Genomic DNA, 22,995 nt, shown 5'->3' with positions numbered 1-22,995 from the left:
TTATTTGTATCAGTGTAGAAGGTGGGTGCCCCTGGAATCAGTGACCTCCTTATAATACTTGGAAGGATCTAATTAGTTTTTTAAAAAATAAACTGTGTGTGTTTGTTTTTTGGGTACCTATTGTTAATGTCTCTTAAATAGTTACTATAAGTTTTTTGTCAATATTTATTGATTACCCATAATGACATAATGTCAGAATTAGCGAGAGGCACTATGATTTTTCGCCAGGTCCATCTTTGACAATTGGCATAACCTTATTTTTTTCTTTGTAATCAATTTAGAAAAAATTTTTTTTGTTTTTTCGAGACAGGGTTTCTCTGTGTAGCCTTGGCCATCCTGGACTCACTTTGTAGACCAGGCTGGCCTCGAACTCACAGCGATCCGCCTGCCTCTGCCTCCCCAGTACTGGGATTAAAGGCACGCGCCACCACACCTGGCTTCAATTTAGAAATTTTTAACTTATGTTTTTAATTTTTTGCTTTGTTTATTTGTCAGGAATATATATTTTATGATTGTCTTTTTTTTTTTTGTATAAGAAGCCCAGGAGGAGAATGTTTTGAAGACATAATAACTAGAATATGATCACATTTAGGATCAATTTTATCTACATAAGTTTTTTTTTGTAGTTTTTGTTCTGCCAGAATTAACTCCTTTTTTCTTTTAGCTGTTAGCCACCTTGGACTGTTTAAATCTGAATCTCTTTGTAACATTTGAAACAAGTTACTTAACTCTCAGGTAGCTAACCCAACTGTAGGCTTTAACCAGTTAACACGTGCCTGGGGAAGGCACAACCTGAGCTTGTCATTCCGTACCTGCCGGGACAAGAATTTTATTGGATCCGAGTCCAACATTGGTTTGGGCAGGGCTTGCCTTCAGGACGATACTGAAGATGGCTACTGGGTCACATTCAATGGAATGATATAGTCTAACACCCCACAATCTCAGAGTAATTGTCCAACCTTCACTTTTAGCATAATTTGTAAAAGAAATCTGTATTTGCAGGTATCGAGGGTTTCCTCCCCTGCATGTGTACCATGTGTTACAAGGTGCATCTGAGGGATGATTAATGATGCGAACCTTAATCCAATCGTTAGCGATGGGAGGGTTTCACCAGATATGACCAGTGGACTCACATCCTCATTTAGAACAAAATCCTGCTTCTGTATAACCACAACCTCTCACTGAGCTGCCATGATTAGGTCAGACATAGAAATTAATAGATTTTGCCCATTGTCTGGAATTGAACCAATGTTTACCAATGAAAGTTAAATTGGGGAACCAGCTGCCAATGGGGCCTATCCTTGAGAGACTGACTATGGTGGAGCCCTTACTGTCAGCAATCTGCCAAGTCAGGTTGTAGGGCAGATGTTGGTTCACGGGCTTCAGCTGGAGGGCGATCGTCAGTTTCAGCATCAGAGTCAGGATCAGGCAGGTTCTCATGATGCTCTGTAAGAGAGGGAGGGTTTTTTTTCCGTCATGGGGAAATTTCTCCCTGGAGCTTTGGTTATCTATTTGCTTAACCAGTCTCTCTGGCAGCCACCCAGCAGTGTCTGCTTCTTGAGAGTAGAAGCAAACTGATCCTCTGCCCCATCTGAGTACAGGATCTGGTCCATTCCAGGACCCAGTCAATGGATCTTACCAGAGGACCATGACAAAATCTCTATGAGTCTCTGGGTGCCAGAAGCAGTCAGCTGCTGATTTTCCATCTTTATCCAATTTTAGAAAAGTTAAAATAAATAATGAATGATGAAGAACATTCTTGGGAGACCCCTTAGTGTAGGGTACCATTCCCCCTTATTTATTTTTTTCAAATGATAGTTTTAGAGTGAGGCGTGCTCTTTCCACTATGCCCTGTCCTTGCGAGTTGTATGGTATGCCAGTTTACGAAGAATATTCAATGTCTCACAGAAACGTTGAAAGCTGGCCATTATCTGTCTTAATTTGTTTAGGGACTCCCAGGGTGGAAATGGCTGCAAGCACATGGGCGATAATGTGCCTTGTTGCTTCCCCTGTTTGCAGGGTCGCAAAAATTAAGACCACTGAAGGTGTCAGTGCAAACATGTATATATTTTAAGTTGCCAAATTCACTGTAATGCGTCACATCCATTTGACGTATAGCATTTGCAGTGAGCCCTTTCGGGTTAACTCTTAAATGTGGGACAGGCACATGGGATGCACATGGCTGACATTGCTTGACAATCAGACGGGCTTGTTCTCGAGTGATCTTAAACATTAGCCTTAAGGTGTGAGAATTAAGACGATGCAACTTGTGAGCTTGCATAGCTTGGTCGATACGAGAGGCAGGTTCAGCGGACAAGATCACTGCCTGATGTGTTGCCAGATCCATTTTTTTTTTCATTTCCTTCAGATAAGGGGACAGCAAGGCCCAAAAGTGCTCTTAAATGGCCAACAAATTTTTTTTCCTGTACGTTTGCGAATAAGCTGCTGGCAAGTAAGAAATAGATGAGCTGTTTCAGAGGAATGTTTAATTATGGTGACTGTCTCCAGCAGGGCAACAGAATATGTGCCAAATAAGCAGTATTAGCAAAGATATTAAGAGGTTGCATAGAAAGAGCTTGAAGAACGGCAGTAATAGCATGGAGCTCTACCAATTGAGCCAAAAGAGAGAGGGTCTCAAAGGACACCGTCCGGTCTTGAAAAGTATATGCGGCCCGTCCTGTGGAGGACCCATCAGTAAAGACTAGTAATGCCTTGGGGATAGGTACCATGGAAACTCTAGTGGGGAAAACAAAAGCATGCAATCAGCAAATTATAGGCAGATTATGCCTATGCCCCAACACACACACACACACACACACACACACACACACACACACACACACACACAAGCCCTAGCTAGATAGATTCAGGAGGATGGTCTCAGATGTTGAACTTGACTCTGGGCTTTTGTTCCCTCCACTCTATGAAATGCCCCTGCCTCATCCACCAGCCAGACCCTCACCTGACACAAGGCCTCCAGCCGCTGCCTGTCAGCCTCTTCCGTGGCCAGGCTGGTCAGCTTGTGGAGCTGCAGCTGGGTGGGAGGGGTAGTGATGTCCAGGAAGTAGGTGAGGGCTTGGCTGAGTGAGCATGGGGGCAGCCTCTTGTCTTTGGCCCAGTAGCTGCCTGAATGGAGGGAAGAGATGCTGTCAGGATGGGAAAGGCCCTACTTGGGTCTCTCATACGATGCCTAGCCTCCACCTGCAAGGAAGGGAAGTCTCTGACATCTTGCTCTAGAAAGAGTGAAGCTTGGAAGTAGAGGCGGAGACAGGGACACCAGGGTAGGCTGATCTATTGCTCCCACATGGGCACCCATATTGACTTTGTTTTTTTTTTTAAATACATTTTTATTAATTTATACATATTACATCTCAGTTGTTAGCCCATCCCATGTATCCTCCCATTCCTCCCTTCCTCCCACTTCCCCCCTACTCCCCTCCCCTCCCCTAAGTCTGTGTCTGAGGGGGACCTCCTCCCCCTGAATATGCTCATACGGTATCAAGTCTCTCCTTGGTGACCTCTTATCTTTCCTCTGAGTGCCACCAGGCATCTCCGTCCAAGGGACATGTTCAAATATGGGGCACCAGAGTTTGTGTTAAAGTTAGATCTCCTTCTCCACTCAACAGTGGAGAATGTCCATCGGCTAGTCCGGGTAGGGGTTCAAGGTTTTTACTGCCTATTTTTTCCTTGGCTGTTGCCACAGTTTGCGGAGGGCCCCAGGGCCCAGACTCGCCTGTAGTTTTCCAGGACCCACTGGGTCCTTCCATTTCCTCTTTCTCCCAGGCTTCTCACACCTAAAGTTTCAATAGGATGTCCTCCCCTCTTACCCACTATTCTGGTAGGTACAGTTTTTCATGGGGACGTACACCTTGGACTAGTGTCTCGATATAAGTGAGTATATACCATTTAGCTCTTTTTGCTTCTGTGTGAACTCACTCATTATGACAATTTCTAGTTCAATCCATTTGTCCACAAATTTTGGAAATTCCTTGTTTTTAATAGCTGAGTAGTATTCCATAGTGTAAATGTACCACAGTTTCTTTATCCATTCTTCTATAGAGGGACACGTAGGTTGCGTCCAAGTTCTGGCCCATATTGACGTTGTGTCGCAGACAAACCACATCCTTCTGTGGTCAGTCCTTGAGTCTCTGACACCCTCAGAAGGTGTCCCCGGTTTGTGTCACTAACAGCAAACTCAGTGGCTAAGACCATTGGGGACTGATGTAAGCCCCAGAGTCTGGTTGCTCTCAGGGAGAGGTTTATGGCTACAGTCCCCTGGGGCACTAAAGCAAGAGGATCTTGGTGAACAGATCAGCTCTCATGGTGTGGGGTGCACTTCGTAACACTGATGCTCTGGGAATAAGTTTGGTTCTCTGGGAATAATGACACAGCTGCTCACTGGAAGCTTGCTCCTTAGGAAACTCCTAGTGAGTGGAAGTGCAAGGACAGGGACCTGAATGACTCCAGGAAAGTCTGTTTTCCTGTCTTCCATCCCCCCACAAGCCCATCCTGCAGTTATTTCATTCGTCTGATTATTTCCCTTAACTCACAACCGAAACCACAACAGCTGCTTTATTTGTTTGTTTGTTTTGAGCAGGGGAAGGCTGGTGATGTAACTATTTGCTGGAGTGCTTGCCTAGCATGTAGAAAGCCCTAGGTCTTAGCCCCAGCACCCGCAGTTGCAGGTGACCCACACCTGTAATGCAAGCACTTTGGAGGTAGAGGCAGAAGCATCAGAAGTTCAAGGTCATACATACTGAGCTCAAAGCCAGCCTGGCCTGCATGAAGAAGGAGGAGAGGAGGAAGGGGAGGGAGGGGGAGGGAGGGGGAGGGAGGAGAGGGGAGGGGAGGAGGTATGTGTGTATTAGACGAGGCATGCTGGGAATGCATGATGTGCCATCATGCCTAGCTTCAAAACTATTCCAAATATTCCCTTGGGTCTCCAACTTGTCACTTGGGATATTCTACTCTATCAGTGACTTTTCCTCTTCTTACCCCCAAAACAGAGGGAAGCAGGGGAGAGGTAGGAAGGAAAAAAGAAGAGACAGATAAATTCACAGGCAGATGACAGACAGAAATGAAGCTCCCAGGGCACCCTCATATTCCACATCAGCAATCACAGTGGTCCTGGCTTTCTTGCAGGACAGTTCTTTCTATGTTGTGAAGCTTTTATGCAAAGGAGAAAGACTTCTTGGGAAGCCTCAATCTTCAGAGACTTTGGAGTGCCCGTAAAGAGCTGTGCGTCTTGCTCTTGACCCTTGGGCTTCCTGAGCATCCCTTGTCCTGCACACAGGATGGACTGAAGCAGGTCTTTCCTACAGCTGCCCACACAGAGGGAGAGGGAAGCCTGCGCTCTGCAGGAAGAGGCGATGAAACGTGCTCAGAAGCACAGCCACGTCAGTCTGTGTAAGGAGTCGAGAAACTCCTGCCTATGTCACTTTGAAGCTTCAGGGACCAAATGTGACAGGTTCTCTGGGCTGAGCAAGATGAGGGGACACAGGGTGTCTGATCATGGAGTCCCACCTCCTGCCCTCCAGCAGGACATTACCTGTACTTTTCTCCAGAACCTTCCTTCAGCCATTGGTTCCTGGCTCCTCCCAGTTGAGTCAGTGGGAGGTGGCTTTGGCTTAAGCTTACTCCCCTGGCCCCACCCTGTGCAGAAGTCTGTCCAGGAGTGAGGGAGAGAGTGAGTGGTGGTTACCCTGAGAGAGAAGAGATGGGATTTTCCCGCCGACAAGCTCCATACCTGAACCCGGTGAGTTTTGGATTGCAGTTATGAATTGACTCAGGAAAAGCTAATGCCACATCCAGGGGGAAGTTGCTCAGGGTCACTGGAGAAACAACTGAGTGGCATGGGTAGTGATGGGAGGGGGCGTGTCCAGCACACAACACTAGGAGGACAGACATACAGGACAGGGTCACCCTGGTGCAGCTCTTGTTCCATGCTAGGCTCACTGTGCCTCTGCGGAGCCGAGGGTTCCAGTCACCATGGTTGATGAGAATGGCTAATGTGTGGCTGTTCCATGTTAGTAGCATCTAGAAAGGAGATGGTTTATGTGCAGATGTGGATGGGCTTGGGTGGGGATGTGGGTGCCAGGCAACCACAGGACACGTGCAGTACTTGCTTTAGAGAGAACCTTCATTCTGCCATTTACACACTAGGAGACCTCACCCATGGTACTCTCTTCTCTCTGGTCCTCAGTTACCAGTGTAAAATGGGATAATACTTGGGTGTCTTCTGAGACTTGGGTAAAGAGAAAGCAGATAGAACCTGTGTGTGTTTAAACATCACCTGGAACCTGGAGGTATTTCCGGAGTAGCCTGGGGGCAGCAGGGACGTCATTCCAAAGACTTGTGTGTCCTGCAAGGGCCACGTCAGAATTCACTCAAGAGCATCTGCAGAATGTGTGCAGAAGGGCAAGGAGGTAGGGAGTGTCCTTTAGTGTGGTGTACAAAGGGCTGCCTTCTGCTGCTTCTTTTGTGTCTGCAGGTGGCCCTGTTTACACACTAGGAAACTTAGCCACACTGTGTGTGGGGGGAAACTGAGGCTTTAAAAGGTTGAAATGTGGCCACAGGCCCTCGGATGGTAAGTGACAGTGAGGGAGAGTGCTTAGATATATTCCAGAAGTGTGTTTGTGTGTGTGTGTGTGTGTGTGTGTGTGTGTGTGTGTGTGTGTGTGTGTGTGTGCTCACAGGGAGATGGACGTGAAGAAGAGGGAAGTGTTTCCTGGGAGCCTTCTGTAGTGTGCCCACTATGTGTAGGATGGGAGACAGCAGGGTGCTGGGGGTGAGCATCCTGTCAGGGCCAGCAACAGAGCTGACTCTAGCAGGGCTTTGGACTTGGCCTGGTGCTCCTAGAAATTGTCATTGTCACCAACTCTATTGTCCGTCACTCTTCAGGAGGGGCAGGAGTCTCAAAATCAAAAGTTCAAATTCTAGGGTTGGGGCTTGAGAGATGGCTCAGAGGTTAAGAGCACTGGCTGCCCTTCCGAAGGTCATGAGTTTAACCCCTAGCAACCACAGGATGGCTCACAACCATCTATAATGAGATCTGGTGCCTTCTTCTGGGGTGTAGTTCTTACATGCTGGCAAAACATTATATACAGAATAAATAAAACTATATAAATATAAATTCTAGGTGTGTGATTTAGTATTGTCTGGTCAGCATGTACAAGGCCCTTGGTTTCATGCCCAGCAACAAATGCCCCCTGACCCCTGGCACCTTCCCCTAGCTGCAGCAGCATCAACAGCAACAGCTCACGCTTCCTTTAAGAAATATCCACCAAATGGGTCCTGAGGGTCTAACTTGGGGTCCTCAGGTTTGGTGTCAGGTGCCTTTATCCTCCAATCCATGTCACTAGATCAATTCTCTTCTTTTGTTCCATCTATTTCAGAGCCTGACACCCACCCTCACCTTTCTCTTATACGGACACTGGTGATTATGTAAGGCTGAGTTGGGTAATTCAGCATTCTCCTCAGGTCAAGAGACTTTAGCACATCTGCAGGGTCCCCTTATGTCACTGAAGTCAACGTAGTCCCAGGTTGTTCTGGGCCACTTCTGAGAGGAGTGGTGGGTGGGTGAGGCGAGCCACTCAGACCTCCTCTGTAGTCTTTCCTGCCATCCCGTCCTGGAGAATTTCTGCAGAGATAGTCTATCTACAAATTAGCAACTCAGTACAAATAGCCCATCTCACTTTCTATGTAAACGACTTTATTCTGGCTGGCCCAATGAGGGAGGGCTCCTGCCACTGAGCCTGGGGACTTGAGTGTGACCTCTGGAGCCCACAGCATGGAAGGAGAAAACTGCCTCCCACAGGGTGTCCTTTGGACTCCACAACCACACAAAATGAATGGATGAATGCAGATGATGTCCTTCCGTATCCTTGGTCAGAGTTCCCACCTTCATTCTTTCTACATCGGACCCATCCTATGCAAATGGCATTATTTATTGCTATTTATTACATGTCTATAGGGATACAAGGCAGTGTGCTTGTCTAGCAACTTTGAGACCCTTGGTTCAACCCCTGGCATCACAGAAACAAACCAACAACAACAACACATTTCCTGCCATGCCCATGCACAGTTCCCTCAGGCTGGCTGTTCTCCACATACCACAGGTGTGTTTGCCCGTGGGGATGAGGGTGTGAACAGAGGAACTCACACACGGGCAAGCTGTGATATGTTTGAGGTTACTGAAACACTCAGAGACAGGGCCAACATGAGATATGGGAAGCCACTTCCCTGACATGATGACAGTGGGATGGTACAAATGCGATTGGAGCATCCAGGGGACCATTCCAGGCTTCCGTAGGTTCTGTGTGGCCACACAACTCCAGGCCAGAAGGCAGTGCCAGTCAGATAAGGAGAGAGAGCTGCATGGGTGTTGGTTAGTGAGCACCAGGAGCTGAGAAGTGTCTGGCAATCAGATGCCTTAATGCCGGCAGCCATTAGCAGCAGGAGGAGCTGAAGGAACAGGGTGGAGACCCAACAGCAGCACAGCCCGAAGACCAGCAAGTGGCTGGACAGAGGAGGGTCTTGGAATCTATGTCCTCTAGAGGGGAGGGGGAGCTTAGGGCTTAGAGGGAGGGGTCTAAGTTTCGATGGAAGAGGTCTCTGAGCTTATTGCTGAGGGGTCTCTTTGCTTAGGAGGGAGGATTCGGGAAGGAGGTGACAGCCATAAAGCAGAGACTAGGGAGCCTGTGCTGTAGCCGCTGTGCCCTGAGTCCCATCCATCTGCCTTGAGAAATGACACAAGCTCGCAATTTTGCATTGCACAGAAGATCCTAGGGAGGATGTAAGGTGTGGCAGATCCCTCCTACTGGTGGTCTAGCAGCCAGTGGTTTGAATTTGGTAGGCGGGTGTTCCCTGTCGAGATGCAGGGTGACAATTTGAGGATGCAGAGAAATGTCCTAAGTAGACAGCCATCCCAGGACCTATCTTGCTTGCTCTCTTGTGCCTTCACCTTCCGTGCCAATCTTAGGCTACTTCAAAACAACGCCTGTCACATCTCACTGAAAATATTCTTACACACCTCTATCTCTAGAATAGATGGTGTCTTGTTAATTAATTAAATAAATTTGAACCCAGATCCTCCTGCATCTACTTTCCAAGTGCAGAGGTCACAGGTGAGCAGGACCAGACTTCATAGGAATTCCTATAAACTTTAAGGAGTCCCCAGCACCCCAGAATCAGAACATAAAATCCTCCTCATTTCCCAGATTTCTCTGATCCTGTGAACCTGGGGCAGCTCCCCTACCCTTGGTAGGTGTTTCCAGGTTCTTGAAATCTTCTCCAAAGAGCTCAACACCAGGGCTCACAGCAGTTTACAATGGAAGCCACACAGCTGTCTCTGAAGAAAAGCTTCATGTTAGAGTGGGAGATTCTGAAAATTGACAGGAAGAGCAGGTGCCACCAAGTACTCGGATGGCCCAGCTGAGGCTCAGGGCTTCCTTTTTGGGGGGTTCAGGAGGAGCTGGCTACTAGGGGTTGTGGTATAAGCTGTTCTCCATCTTGATGGTTTGGTTCCTACATTCATTTGTCCTACTGTGGACATCCTTCCCCCATGCAGAAGCACAGGACGGTAAATGGGAGGTTCTTCCTTTCACTACTTTGCCTTACTGACACACCCATCCCAAACCAGTCCAGACCCGATGAACCCTTCTTCCCTTCCGACTGAACACATTAGAGATCATTTGACTAGGAGCTGTCTAGATTTGATTGTCACCTGGGGGCAGGAAAACCTGGGCACTCTTCTGATATCCTCAGAATGGCTGTGTATCTAACTAGATTAGGCCTGTGTCTATGAGGGACACAGCTGGATTTCTAGCTCCTTCCTGACCATACAAGGCTGCCCCCAGCATTAACTGGGTGCTGTCACACCAAACAGGTGCCAGTCAACTGATCTTTCACTTCCCCTTTGCAGGCCATCCCCTTTACTGGTCGTATCCAAGGACGCCTGAAGGAAGGACTTAAGATCACACTCCAGGGGACCATCGACCCTTCTCCAGATGAGTATGTGGATGCCATTGATGCCAGTCTCCAGCCTCAGCAACCGTGGAGCTGCAGGGGATGGAGGGATGTCCCTGCCCACACCTCCTGCCCTCCAGGCACCATTGACAGACCTCACAGATCCCTGGCCCCTGAGCATCCTGTCCCCTGGGAGCTCACCCTGTGAGGAGGGAAGTGACATGGCCAGAGCAACTGACCACAGGATTTGCTCTTGACACTGCTGTGGTGTTTCAAAAATAGAAGTTCCTTTAGTTCCCACAGCAGCATTATCTAGTTTTTTTTCTTTTTGAGAGAGAGAGAGAGAGAGAGAGAGAGAGAGAGAGAGAGAGAGAGAGAGAGAGAGAGAGAGAGAGTGCACGTGTGTTCACACTCCCTCTTGGCATGGCACATGTAGACGGTAGAGGACATCTTGCTGCAGTCAGTTATTCCCTGTCACCACAAGGCTCTCGGGGATCAGGTGGTCAGACTGGGCTGCATGTGTCTTAACCTGCTGAGCTGTTGCAGAATATTTGATCCCATTGTGATCCCTGAGATTGAACTGTAAATCCCTATTTCTCATGGTTGAGCCCTAACAAACCTTTGAACCAAGGGCTTTCTGTTTATTGTAAACAGGTGATTAAGGTGTAGTTTGGCCAACTTTATACACTCCTCCCTCCACACCCCCTCCCAGGGTTTTCTGTGAAGTTTTGGCTGTCCTGGACTCACTTTGATGACCAGGCTGGCCTCAAATTCACAGCGATCTCCCGGCCTCTCCCCCCACCCAAGTGCTGGGGTTACAGGTGTGCACACCACCAGCCCCACTTGAGCTGACTTGTTCTTACAGGAACATGAGCACTTAAGTAATGTGGCTACTCCACTGAAGGGAAATACTCTTGCCCCTCCCTCACCCTCCTCCACCATGGGCCTCCTGAAAATCCCCAGGAAAGGGAGGTGTCAAGAGCCCCTCCTCTCTGCAGATGGAAATGCTGTCTGACCCAGTCTTGAGCAGGGCTTGTCTGTAATCACAGCTGCCCTGAGTTCACAAGTGCAATGGCCACAGTATGCCTGCAAGATGGTGGTTCACAGAGCTCCTCCCTTCACAGGACATCACTCCTTCAGTCTTTCTGTTCTCTTTTACAAAGTGGTCTCTGAACCTTGGAAGGGGTGATAGAGATGACTCATTCAAGTTTATGGTTTTCATTATTTGCTGTTACCATTTATGCCCATTTAAAGCTGTCACTTTTTCTACAGTTACCATTGTCCATTGAAGGAAGACATTTTGACCAAAGCTAACAGCATCATTATTAATACACTAAGATATATTTAATTACCTGGGTGTGGTGGTACACACCTTTAATCTCAGTACTTGGGAAGCAGAGGCAGGGGAATCACTGTGAGTTTGCGGCCAGCCTGGTCTACAAAGCAAGTTCAGGACAGCCAAGGTTACACAATGAATCCCTGTCTCAAAAATCAAAAGCAAACAAACAAATATTGCCTGGCACTGGTGCCACACCTTTAATCCCAGCACTTTTAATCCCAGAGAGTCAGAGGAAGGCAGATCCATGAGTTCAAGGCCTGCCTGGTCTACAGAGCCAACCCAGGACAGTCAGGACAACACAGAGAAACCCTGTCTCAAGAAAGTCCTCGAAATGATTTAATTAATAAAAGCATAATAGACATAAACATGGGTATATGGAACAATTTTTATGTGCACATAGCTTGCCCGCTAGGACCAAAGCCTTCCAACTACAGGCGTTTGTGCAGGTTTACAGTACCAAATGTGAATTCCCATCTGATGGGATGGGCCTCAGATCTCATCAGAAAGTACTCAGTACCACCATAACAGACTTGCCACTATTTACATCTGGCCTGATGGTGTAGTTGTATTCGTTTGCCTCTCTCTTGCTGTGATAAAGCACTCTGAACAAAAGCATCTTGGGCAGAGAAGGGTTTATGTGCCGTGTAGAGTTCAGTTTATCCCTGAAAGGAGCTCAGGCAGGAAGTGAAGCAGAGACCACAGGGGGATGCTGCTTGCTGCCTTGCTTCCTCTAGCTTGCACCCTGCACAGTGGGCTGGGCCCTCCTTCATCAGCCAGCAACCAAGAAACCACCCCACAGACAAGCTCCTGGGTCAACCCTTGGAGGCCGTTCACCAGCTGAGCTTCCCGCTTCCCAGATGTGTGACAACTAAAACCAATGATGACAATAGTGTTGCATGGCTGAGTAGGATGCTTGGTGACAATTCTGTGTCACAATCCTGCTGAGCACCTTCCACTCACCGTGTGCCCACTCACCGTGTGCCATGTCCCAAGGTGTAGCCCAGTTCCAGCCTGATTTCTCTGTATCCTCTGACTGGGGCCTGTGACAGAAAACTTGTGTGGTTTTGGTTGCTTATGTCATAATTTTTCCTTACTAATTGTTTACTTTTAAAGAAAAGAACACAAGAAAGAAAAAAATGTAATAACTGCGAAACACATTAGGTCTAAATTAGATGAGCCCAAAATGTCAGAGATGCTTCTGTCCAGCCTTGGCAGTACGCCATGCTCCAAAGTCCCATTTCTCTGCTCTAGGCTTGCTGTGAACTTCCAGAAGGGCTTCACTGGAAATGACATTGCCTTCCATTTCAATGCCCGGTTTGAAGATGGAGGGTGTGTGGTTTGCAACACGAAGCAGCAAGGACACTGGGGTCCTGAGGAGAAGAAGATGCAGATGCCCTTCCAGGAGGGGATGCCCTTTGAGCTGTGCTTCCTGGTGGAGAGGAAAGAGTTCAAGGTGAGTGGTGCATCCTTCCCCCAACCCACTCCCTGAGGGAACCACATTGAAAAGGCCACGGTCATTGAGATCAGGCCTCCGCTAAGCCACGACACAGATGTGACCTTTGCCCTTTGCCCTTTGCCTTATACACTGAATCAGCAAATGCACCTCTTGATTTTATTCCTTAGAAAATAAGATCTCAACCTGTCACCATGTTGCATTTAGGCCCCCGGAATGTCTTAGAAAGGGAACAAAACAAACAAACAAACAAACAAAAACCTGTATTTAGTATTTGTTAAGTTGATACACCCGTGGAATGTATTTTGAGCACACATACTTTTCCCCTAACCCTCATTCTCCTTCCCATCCTTCTGGATTCTCTGTGTTCCCAATTACCCTTCCTGCTTTCATGTCTTTTTTTTCTCTCCATCAATAACTCACTGGGTTTTATTAGAGTTGTTTTTGTATATGGGGTGGGGTTGTTTCATGGATTAGCAGTATCTACAGCCTGAAAGACATGTCTCTCCTCCCCCAGCTATCAGCTGCCAAAAGCTCCTCTTGTGCCTCATGTGCATAGAGCCTCACTTGTCCCAAAGCCCAAGTCAACTCCATCCATCCACTACCAGTTCCAAGTAAAAGCTATATTTTATGGTGCTGGGGAATCAACCTAGCCTCCTGCATCATGTTCTGCCATTGAGCTACACCCCCAGTTTCAACATGTACCTTCTCATACACATTGCTCTACCCTCTCTTCAGGTTCTGCTAAAGGCAATGTGCCCTTACAATCCTGACACTGTCCCTGGCCTGGGGTTGGGTGAGCCTGTCCTTTCCGGAGCTTGTCTGTGTGACGCTGAGGCTCTCCCATACTCCAAGCACAACCTGAGGTTGCCTTTCCTCTGCCGACCATAAGCATCCTATGCACACATAAATGTTATCCCAGGCTAGGCATGGGATGTTGTTTGCCTGGTAGAGTGCTTTCCCAGCATGCACAAAGCTCCGGATGTGATCCCAGCACTGCATAAACTAGGCATAGCGGAACACACTTGGAAACCAGCATTTGGGTGATGGATGATCAAGGAGGTCAATGTCCTCATTAGTGACACAGCAAATTTGAGGCCAGTCTAGGCTACATGAGACCCTGTTTCAACCACATCACCAAAAAAAGAAAAAAGAAAAAAAAAAGAAAGAAAGAAAAGAAAAGAAAAGAAAAAAAAGTACATGATGTGAGCCAAGTTTGGAAAGATACACCTACAGGCTGGAGAGATGGCTCAGGAGTTAAGAGCACTTGCTGCTCTTGCAGATGTCCAGAATTCAGTTCCCTGCACCTACATGGCAGCTCATGAGCATCTGTAACCACAGTTCTAGGGGATTCAGCACCCTTTTTTTTCCTCTTTTATTAATTTATTCTTGTTACATCTCAATGGTTATCCCATCCCTTGTATCCTCCCATTCTTCCCTCCCTCCCAATTTCCCCTTATTCCCCTCCCCTAAGAATGTTCCTGAGGGGGATTACCTCCCCCTCTATATGATCATAGGGTATCAAGTCTCTTCTTGGTAACCTGCTGTCCTTCCTCTGATTGCCACCAGGTCTCCCCGTCCAGGGGACATGGTCAAAGGTGAGGCACCAGAGTATGTGCGAAAGTAGTATCCCACTCTCCACTCTACTGTGGAGAGTGTTCTGCCCATTGGCTAGATCTGGGTAGGGGCTTAAGGTTTACCGCCTGTATTGTCCTTGGCTGGTCAGCACCCTTTTTTCTCATGCATGTGGCACACACACATACAACATTTTGAAACACACCTTTATACATAAAATAAAATAACTATAAAGGGTCTTCTACAAAGCGATTATAAACCTGGAGTAATAAGTGAGTGGCTGAATGCCAGCCAGAAACAGGATTCCAGTGGACAATGGCTCTGAGTGCAGCCTCTCCCACATCTGTCCGTGGCTCTGCACTGAAGACGATTGCCCCTGCCTCGATGTAAGAAGCAGATCCTTGGGCTGGAGAGATGGCTTAGCAGTGAGGAGCATTGGCTGCTCTTCCATAGGTCCTGAGTTCAATTCCTGGCAACTACATGGTGGCTTATAACTGTCTATAATATGATCTGATGATATGATGCCCTTTTCTGGCTTGCAGATAGAGCACTTCTATGAATAAATAAATCTTTTAAAAATAAATAAAGCGTATCCTTATTTCTGAAAGTAAAGCTCATCTGATGCTCAGGTGTCGCCTGGCCTGGCACTCCTCCCACAGTGACTCTCTTCCATCAGGTGATGGTGAACAAGAGCTTCTTCGTGCAGTACTCACACCGCGTACCCTACCGCCTTGTGGACACCATTGCTGTCTCTGGCTCCTTGCAGCTGTCCTCCATCACCTTCCAGGTCAGGAAAGGCATGCTTTGTCCCAGGGTGAGAGGACAGTGACCAGGGTACCAGAAAGTATCTTCTCCAGGTAGCTTTGGGTGTGGCCCTGGAGAGCTATCATTAGTAAAGGATAGACCTCAGAGGCAGGTCCAACCAACAAGCTTTCAAGGGACCTACAGACCCCATCACATCGACACAGGGTCCTCTGCATTCACCAGCTGCCTACACGTGTGTCCCTCCCCCTTAGTTGTTCTCCCACGCACCATCCCCTCTCCCTCCTCAAAGCCACTCCTGGGGTCTAGCCTATGGTAACTCCTTGCATGTGTCAACTGGGGCTTGGTTCTTCTCACCCAATGCTACCCACCACTGCACAATGACCTCACCTAGCACATTCCATCTCACTCTCCTTCATTAAAAATCTTTGGAGCTAGAGCCCAACGTCTTTCTAAACAGAACTTAAAGCCTGGCGGATAACCAGAATCCTAGTAATTTGGGGGCAGAGTCTGTAGGGATCAGAAGTTCAAGACCACCCTCAGACTTTCTGAAAAAAAAAAACCCATAAATAATATATCAATACAAGCTCCAATTCCCCCACAAGACTTAACCCTCCTTAGTCTGGGCTCAATGCACTTCCTCCCTCTGCGCAGCCATGCTGCCTCCACAGATCAACCAAAGCCCTCTCTCTCAGGCCACCTCTCTTTTGCACAGGCTGTCCCTTCTGTCCACCCTGCCCCTGGCATACTAACAATGACACTATAATTCTTTGTTTAAATGGAACTCAAGGGTTTCCTGTGACTCCCCTCACATCATGGGGAGTCTTGTCTGTGCTGCCTGGGTCACAACACCCTTTGTATATGTTCCTCTGTCATAAGACCCGTCTTCTGCATGCCCGCAGGCATCATGGCTTGTATGTGCACTTGTGTGCTTCCAGTCTCTCACATGGTGCCTGCATGTGATAGGGACTCAGTAAATTGATATTTCAAACAGTCAGGAATAGGAAGCAAGCGAAGGAGGGCTCTGCTGGGGAGGGAGTGGGTGGGTAGGGAGGAAAAGCCAGCAGCCATATGGTCCCTCAGGCAGTTGTGGTTCACAATGGCCCAGCAGGGACCTGCCCACTGCTATCCTAACTTTAGGACTCATAGAGTACAAGGGAGCCTTTTGCAGGGTTGGCCCTGGCTGGGGAGGATGTAGGATGTCGCAGATACAATATGAGCAAGCTGTGTTCCATTTGGGATCTTCTCACTCGGTACCTGGGCCAGCCTGGGCAAGTTGCTTGTGCTTTCTGAGCCTCGGGCCTCACCTGAGGGATGGGAGGCAAGGATGCTGCGCTCCTTGGAAATCCGTGGTGATCTGGGCTGAGCACATAACAAAGCTAAATGCTGGTGACACAGGGAGCTGGGAGTGGAGCTCTCACATCGTGGTGCCCAGAGAAGCAATGGGGTCATTCAGGCTCATTCCTCTCTTGGAAAGCCAGGAGATGGCCTCCTTCCTTTAATCCTCACAGTCCCTGTGCACGTGAGGGTGGCAATTTTGGGGTGCAGCAGGCTGAGGAAGGGGGTGAGTGTATGGGAAGGTACAGATGACCACAAGATCCATCAGCTGGAGGTTGAAGTCACCTCTCATCCCAGGGGACCCCAGAGCTCACACTGCCCCTCCCCCTGTTCCTTTTCAGTATCAACGCAGGTGGCCTGTCCACCAGGCACCCAAGGTAAGTCCCTTGTTCTCTTCTTATTGCTTGGAGCCTCTTCTCAATGTCTCTAGCTGTGGGTTCGAGGGAGGAGGCAGGCTCAGCCTCCCCATAAGGGCAGACAAGGCTAGACCCATTCCCCACTCACCAGACCTCAGGGATGCAGTTGGTGATGGGCTGCAGAGGTCTTGGCTGGCTCTGATCAGATGGAGAACAGGGCTGGGGATGATTACTATTGGGGGAGTGCTTGCGTAGTGTACACAAGGACCCCAGAACCCTCTAGTGCACAGCTGTACAGCACTGGGGAACTGAAAGCAGCAGGTCTGACCATCTGAATGGGCTTGTTGCCCCACAGGGCGCCACAGTCAGCCCTTCCTCTGGCAAAGCGAGCCTGGTGGGATGGGAATCTAGTCCTAATCCTTCTTCCTCTCCAGCAGAGAAGGGCCTCTCCCCACTCCTAGCTTGACTGGGCTGGGCTGTGGGGAATGGCCCTTCTAGTTACAGTTCAAGGTTCAGGTTTAAGGCTGGCTAGTAAGCAGCGCCCTCAGGTGGCAGGTCGCAGTCTTTACAATATTGAGAAAGCATTTCTTTTCACCAGGTTCAAACTGACATCAACACAGTTGACATGGCCCTTGGACAGGTGTTTCCTGTAAGTCCTAAACTTTGTTATCTCACAGCCCCACCACTTTCCTTTAGTCAAAACCAGAATTCCCCAGAGTCACAAAGTTGGAATCAAAGATGATGGAAAAAGATGGGGATGGGCCCTCTGCTAGGAAGGTGCCGGGAACGGGGGGGGGGGGGGTCTGGGGGGGGTGTCTAGCTCTCCTTGGGGCAGCAGAGACTTAGAAACAGTCTTCAAAGGAGTAGGCCTGGCAGACACACTGGTTCTCCAGTTTCCCAGGCTGGAGTGTGGCAGCCCCAACCCTTCGTTTGCTTACTAAGGTCAAACCCAAGTGACTACAGACAGTCAGTCTAACTCTCTGTCCCCCAGCACAGTGCAGGTGGGGGACCCCAAGTTGGTGGGGCTGCATGGGAAGAGGCTAAAAGTCAGGGGACTATAATTGGCTCCAAGTAAACAGCACAAGATTCCAGTGTTCTGCCTCCAGGCCAGAAGAGGGAACCAAACCTTATCATAGCTGGTTGTGAGCCACCATAATATGACTGCTGGGAATTGAACTCAAGAGTATTTGAAAGAGCAGCCAGTGCTCTTAACCTCTGAGCCATCTCTTCAGCCCTCATTTGGTTTCTTTTTTTTTTTTCTCCCTCTTTTTTATTTTATTTTCTGAGACAGGATGTCCTGTGTAGTAGTGGCTGTCCTGGACTCGCTTTGTAGACCAGGCTGGCCTTGAACTCACAGAGATCCACCTGCCTCTGCCTCCTCTCACATATGGCTGCTAAGAGGCCCTGGACCCTGAGGTTGAGCGGTATTAGACACCCCTAGCGGCTGTTAGAAACTAGGACCCTTTCTGACTCCAGCAGCCAACAGGCAGGGCCCGCATATGCTTAGATGATAGTACAGCAGGAATCATATAGCGTGAGCTACCATGCCTGGCCCCCATTTGTTTTCTTTTGACATTTAATGAACCAAGGAAAGGAACCTTGGTTCCTTCCAGAAGATGCAGGGCTCGTGGAGGTGACATTAGAGTCCATAGACACTTGTGCTGAGTCCCCTGCTGGGCTGCTGCTGATCTGGCCTCACCCTCCCAACAGCTTGCAACTTTCATGGCTGAAATCCCAATTGGGCTTCACCCATCCAAGTCCATCATCGTATCAGGCATGGTCCTGCCAGATGCTACGAGGTAAGACAGACCCAGAGGCTCTTTGGAGGACAGAGGCTCCAGTGTCATTCTGGCCAGCCGCTGGCTCTGAGCCATCTGGGGGATGGGTAGGGGATGAGCCCAGAGCTCAGTGGTCAAACAGGGTCTGTGTGAACTGTGAACTGCCCATTGCAGGTTCCATGTCAACCTTCGCTGCGGGAATGACATTGCTTTCCACTTTAACCCCCGTTTCAATGAGAACGCTGTGGTTCGAAACTCTCTGATCAACAACACCTGGGGGCCTGAGGAGCGGAGTCTGCCTGGGAGAATGCCCTTCAGTCCTGGCCAGAGTGTCACAGTAAGATGCTGGGGTTCAAGAAGAGGGTGCACGGGTCTGTGATGGGATGGGAGCAGATGCCTGGGATGTGAGGGCTGCACCCTAAAGAAGAGAGAATGGTGTGCACACTGGTATGATTTTGTGAGTACTGTCCGTGCTGAAGTAAGCGTTGGTATCTGCTTATACCCACTTCCCCTGTTCTGGGGGCTGGTGTGCAGCCTTCTGCATGCTAGGCCACCACAGTAGCACTCAGCTCTCCAGATCGCCTTTTCTGTTTGTTTGGCTTTTCAAGACAGTGTCTTTCTGTGTAGCCTTGGCTGTCCTGGACTCACTGTATAGACCAGGATGGACTCAAACTCACAGTGATCCACCTGCCTCTGCCTACCTCAATGCTGGGATTAAAGGCGTGCGCCACCATGCCAGGCTGGCAGGGACTCTCTTTAGCCCAGGTTTATTGCCTAGAGCTCAGGTGATGAATCAACTTCAGCTCTTCCTGCCAAGGGCTCGGGTTACAAGCCTGAGCTGCCATGGCTATTTCCCAGCCTCCTTTTTCTTTCTTTCTTTCTTTCTTTTCTTTTCTTTTTTTTTTTTTTTTTTACATTTTTCTTTTTCTTTTATTTTTGGTTTTTCGAGACAGAGTTTTTCTGTGTAGCCTTGGCTGTCCTGGACTTGCTTTGTAGACCAGACTGGCCTCGAACTCACAGCGATTCACCTGCCTCTGCCTCCCGAGTGCTGGGAATAAATGTGTGCATGACCACGCCAAGCTTTTTTTCTTTTCTTTTTTCTTTCTTCCTTCTCTTTTCTTCTGAGACAGGATCTTGAAAGGTTGGTTTTGAACCCATTCTGTTGCCTCAGTTTCCTGAGCTTGTTAGAGAACAGTGCTGCACTATGGGGGCCTGGCCCTTCCTGCTTCCTATAAAGGGGCAGATAAACCCCCAAGAGTCTGTCACGTGCATGAGGTCACACAGCCAGTTTGTGCCAGTCAAACCCAAGAACGAATTGTTATTTACTCCTTTGCTTATGAGAGCATGTGTTAACAAGGATGATGATGAGAATGATGATGAAGAGGAAGAGGAGGAGGAGAAGGAAGAGGAGGAGGAGGAGGAAGAAGAGGAGGAGGAAGAGGAGGAGGAGGAGGACGTGGCTGACAGCTGAACTAGAGCAGCAGCTGGAAGCCTGATACCCTGAACAGGCCTTTTCCACCCTCATTATGACATCAGATTAGCCAATGAGCTTATACTAAGAAAGATGAGTGGCTGGGTCCCACCCTTGGGGTAATGCACAGCCATCATTTGAAAGTGTAATGGCAGCATTCCTGGCACAAGGCTGAGAGTGTCAGACTCTGTGGGTCCTAAGAGGAGCTTGCATTTTGTTATTGCTGTTGAGAGTTGTAGCCCAGGTTGGCCAGCACTTGCTATATATTCAAGGCTGGCCTTGAACTCCTGATCCTCCTGCCTCTCAAGTGCTGGAAGTAATTACAGATGTGAAACATACTTGGCTTTTGCTCTCTTTTAAGCCACCCTGACCTGGAAAACCACAGCTTCTTGACTGTTAAAATTATAGGCATGAGCTGCCACGTCCTGCTGAGAATTTTTTTTTAATGTCTGAGTGGTTTTCTGCATGGATGTGCACCATGTGCATGCATGTCTGAGGCCCTCAGAAGTCAGAAGAAGGCATCAGATGCCTTGGCACTGGCATTACAGACAGTTGTGAGCTGCCAAGTGGGTGCTGGGAAGTGAACCAAGGTCCTCTGCAAGAGCAGCCAGTGCTCTTAGCTGCTGAGCCATCTCTCCAGCTTCCCTGAGCTTGTATTTTAATTTAGTGAGAACTCAGACCTGATAAAACTGAATCTCACAGAGCAGAAAGGATGGGACATGGCAGCGTCTGCAGCATACTTTGGATAGTGCCCACACACAGAGGGCTTGAGTGTTAGCCTGGTCCTTGTACAATGCCATGTGAGTGTTGGCAGGGACCATGGGTCAAGATGATTTAACATGTGTGTCAATTGTCTTTTTGAAAATGACTTAGTGCAGGCCAGGCATGGAACACTAGAGACACAGTAGCCTGTGCTAACTCCTGTCACCAGGGTTCAGCTGGAGAGTGAGAGTTGGGGTGAGGGACAGTGTCTGAGCAGAGAGTTGGGGGAAATGGGTGGGGGTCAGGAGGTGGGAGGGGCATGGGAGGTCACTGTAGGGCATGGACCAGCACTTTTCCATGTGTGGAAGTGTGCAAGAGGGGAGCAGCATCTAGGCCTGGGACCAGCTCATGCTAATGTACTAGGCAAAGAGAACACTGTAGTAAAAGGCAGGCCATTCAGGTTGGCCAGAGGCCAGATGTTTCTGCTGAGGAAGGAGAAAGCTGTGGGTGGAGACACAAGCTGGGTTCTCAGGTGCCCTGCTGTGGTGTCTCTCTCCAGATGTGGATCTTATGTGAAAGTCACTGCTTCAAGGTGGCCGTGGACGGTCAGCACCTGTGTGAATACGCTCACCGTCTGATGAACTTGCCTGCTATCAACAATCTAGAAGTGGCCGGTGATATCCAGCTCACCTACGTGCAGCTATAGACAAGGTCTCTGGGCTGGGGATGAGGCTGGGGCACCCTGCCTGTCTTGTTACCTCTTCCCTGTCTCAGTCCTATCCCCAAAAATCCCACCATCAGAGGAGATGATCACTGACAGAAGTTCTAGGAAGGTGAAGTTCCCAATTCATTCTCGTCAACCCAATGGGTGCCCTGGGCTATGTGCCACGTGGCTGTCAGCCCACAGTCCCAGCCACTGCTCTGAGCTGGTTGTACCCTGAGGAAGTGGGCTGCTTGGGTTTGCCCCTCTCTCTGATCTTTAACCTCTCTCTGTCCCTTTTCCTTTGCCCCTCCAGGAAGGTCACCCTGATGTCATCCTGCTGGCCTCCAACTGAAACTGACCAGAATGTCCTCTTTCATTCTTCCCCATCCTTGCCTAGTGGCCATAAAATAAAGAAATAAATAATGCTTCTCTGCACACACATGGGAGATGGCTGGGTTATTGAATGGGTCTGGGCACACTCTACAACCAAAGGGAGTAGGAGGAGACAAGTCTGGGCCCACACCTGCTTACAGGGGTCCTGCCTCCCAGACCCCACAAGGTGCTGGAGTAAGTGGGCAGGAGCTGGGGCCCAGGGTCTCTGGCAGGAAGCTGCCCTCTGTGTAAACCAGGGAACAACCTTATGCTCCCGAGGTGGGGAGGTGCTGGGCAGAGGCTGTGGGAGCCTTGGCAGCTTGTGCTGTGTGAGAGGGGAGGCCATGGGGTCAGGAAGTGCTGATCCACTGTGGGCTCTCCAGCTGAGAGGGCTGGGGTGGGGACTGGCCATACATGGACCCCAAACCCTCTAATTCATCCAGGCTCCCATCCCTCAGGGCCAGCTTGGGTGGGGCATAAGGCAGAGACCTCAGATCATCAGCATCAGCAACACCTGGAGCTGGTCAGAAATGTAGCAGCTCACCTGGGATGCTGAGGCAGGAGGATGGCAAGTTCAAGACCAACTTGGGTACATAGTGTGACCTTGTGTCACAAAAAGGCAAATAAAAGAAAAAACAACATTCGTTCCTTCCCAGAGTTTCTAAGCCAGAGGGGTGTGTGTGTGTGTGTGTGTGTGTGTGTGTGTGTGTGTGTGTGTGTGTTTATGAGTGTGTGTACACATGTGTGTGTGTTTGTCTTTATGTGTGGTGCAAGTGTGTGTGGTATATATGTGTGAGATATATACGTGTGTGTTTGTGTGGTGTGTGTGTGTGCTTTTTGTGTATGTGGTATGTGTATGTATATGTGTGTTGTGTATGTGTGTTGTATATCTGTGTGACATATGTGTGTGCATGGTGGGTGTCCATGTTTGTGTGGTATGTGCATGTTTCTAGTCATGCAAGTGCGTGATAATGTGTGTGAGAGTGTGGGGATAGCAGAGGCAATTAAGAGTGTCTTTTTCATTTGGTTGTTTGAGACAGGGACTCACTCTGTAGACTAGGCTGGCCTTGAACTCAGAGATCTGCCTGCCTCTGCCTTCATAGTGCAGGTATTAAAGGGATGTGTCACCACCACCCAGCCTAGGTGTCTTCCTTAATATCTGTCCACTTTATCTTTTGAA

At 48.8% G+C, this 22,995-nt stretch overlaps 1 protein-coding gene across 1 annotated transcript; it reads left to right on the top strand.

Annotated features, from left to right (window-relative positions):
- Positions 1-5,684: 5,684 nt before the first annotated feature.
- LOC311578455 (galectin-9-like) lies at positions 5,685-21,880 on the top strand. Its single transcript, XM_084748298.1, has 10 exons — positions 5,685-5,755; positions 9,923-10,011; positions 12,557-12,758; positions 15,010-15,120; positions 16,775-16,810; positions 17,388-17,438; positions 18,500-18,588; positions 18,742-18,904; positions 21,300-21,451; positions 21,757-21,880. The coding sequence occupies exons 1-9, from the start codon at positions 5,717-5,719 to the stop codon at positions 21,444-21,446; spliced, it is 927 nt and encodes a 308-aa protein (XP_084604424.1). The 5' UTR covers positions 5,685-5,716; the 3' UTR covers positions 21,447-21,451; positions 21,757-21,880.
- The last annotated feature ends 1,115 nt before the right edge of the window (positions 21,881-22,995 follow it).

Source organism: Acomys minous (assembly GCF_964271855.1).
Source record: "Acomys minous genome assembly, chromosome: 12".
NCBI classification, from domain to species: Eukaryota; Metazoa; Chordata; class Mammalia; order Rodentia; family Muridae; genus Acomys; species Acomys minous.
Note: the sequence above shows the minus strand (reverse complement) of the source record. Positions and strands in the feature narration are given on the sequence as shown.

What these genes read in the sequence shown, in the direction of transcription:
- LOC311578455 (XM_084748298.1), top strand. Translation starts at nt 5,717, where the DNA reads ATGGGATTTTCCCGCCGACAAGCTCCATACCTGAACCCG. An exon ending in ATCGACCCTTCTCCAGATGA is followed by an intron (nt 10,012 to 12,556) that starts GTATGTGGATGC and finishes TCTCTGCTCTAG; the next exon opens with GCTTGCTGTGAACTTCCAGA. An exon ending in GTCCTGCCAGATGCTACGAG is followed by an intron (nt 18,589 to 18,741) that starts GTAAGACAGACC and finishes TGCCCATTGCAG; the next exon opens with GTTCCATGTCAACCTTCGCT.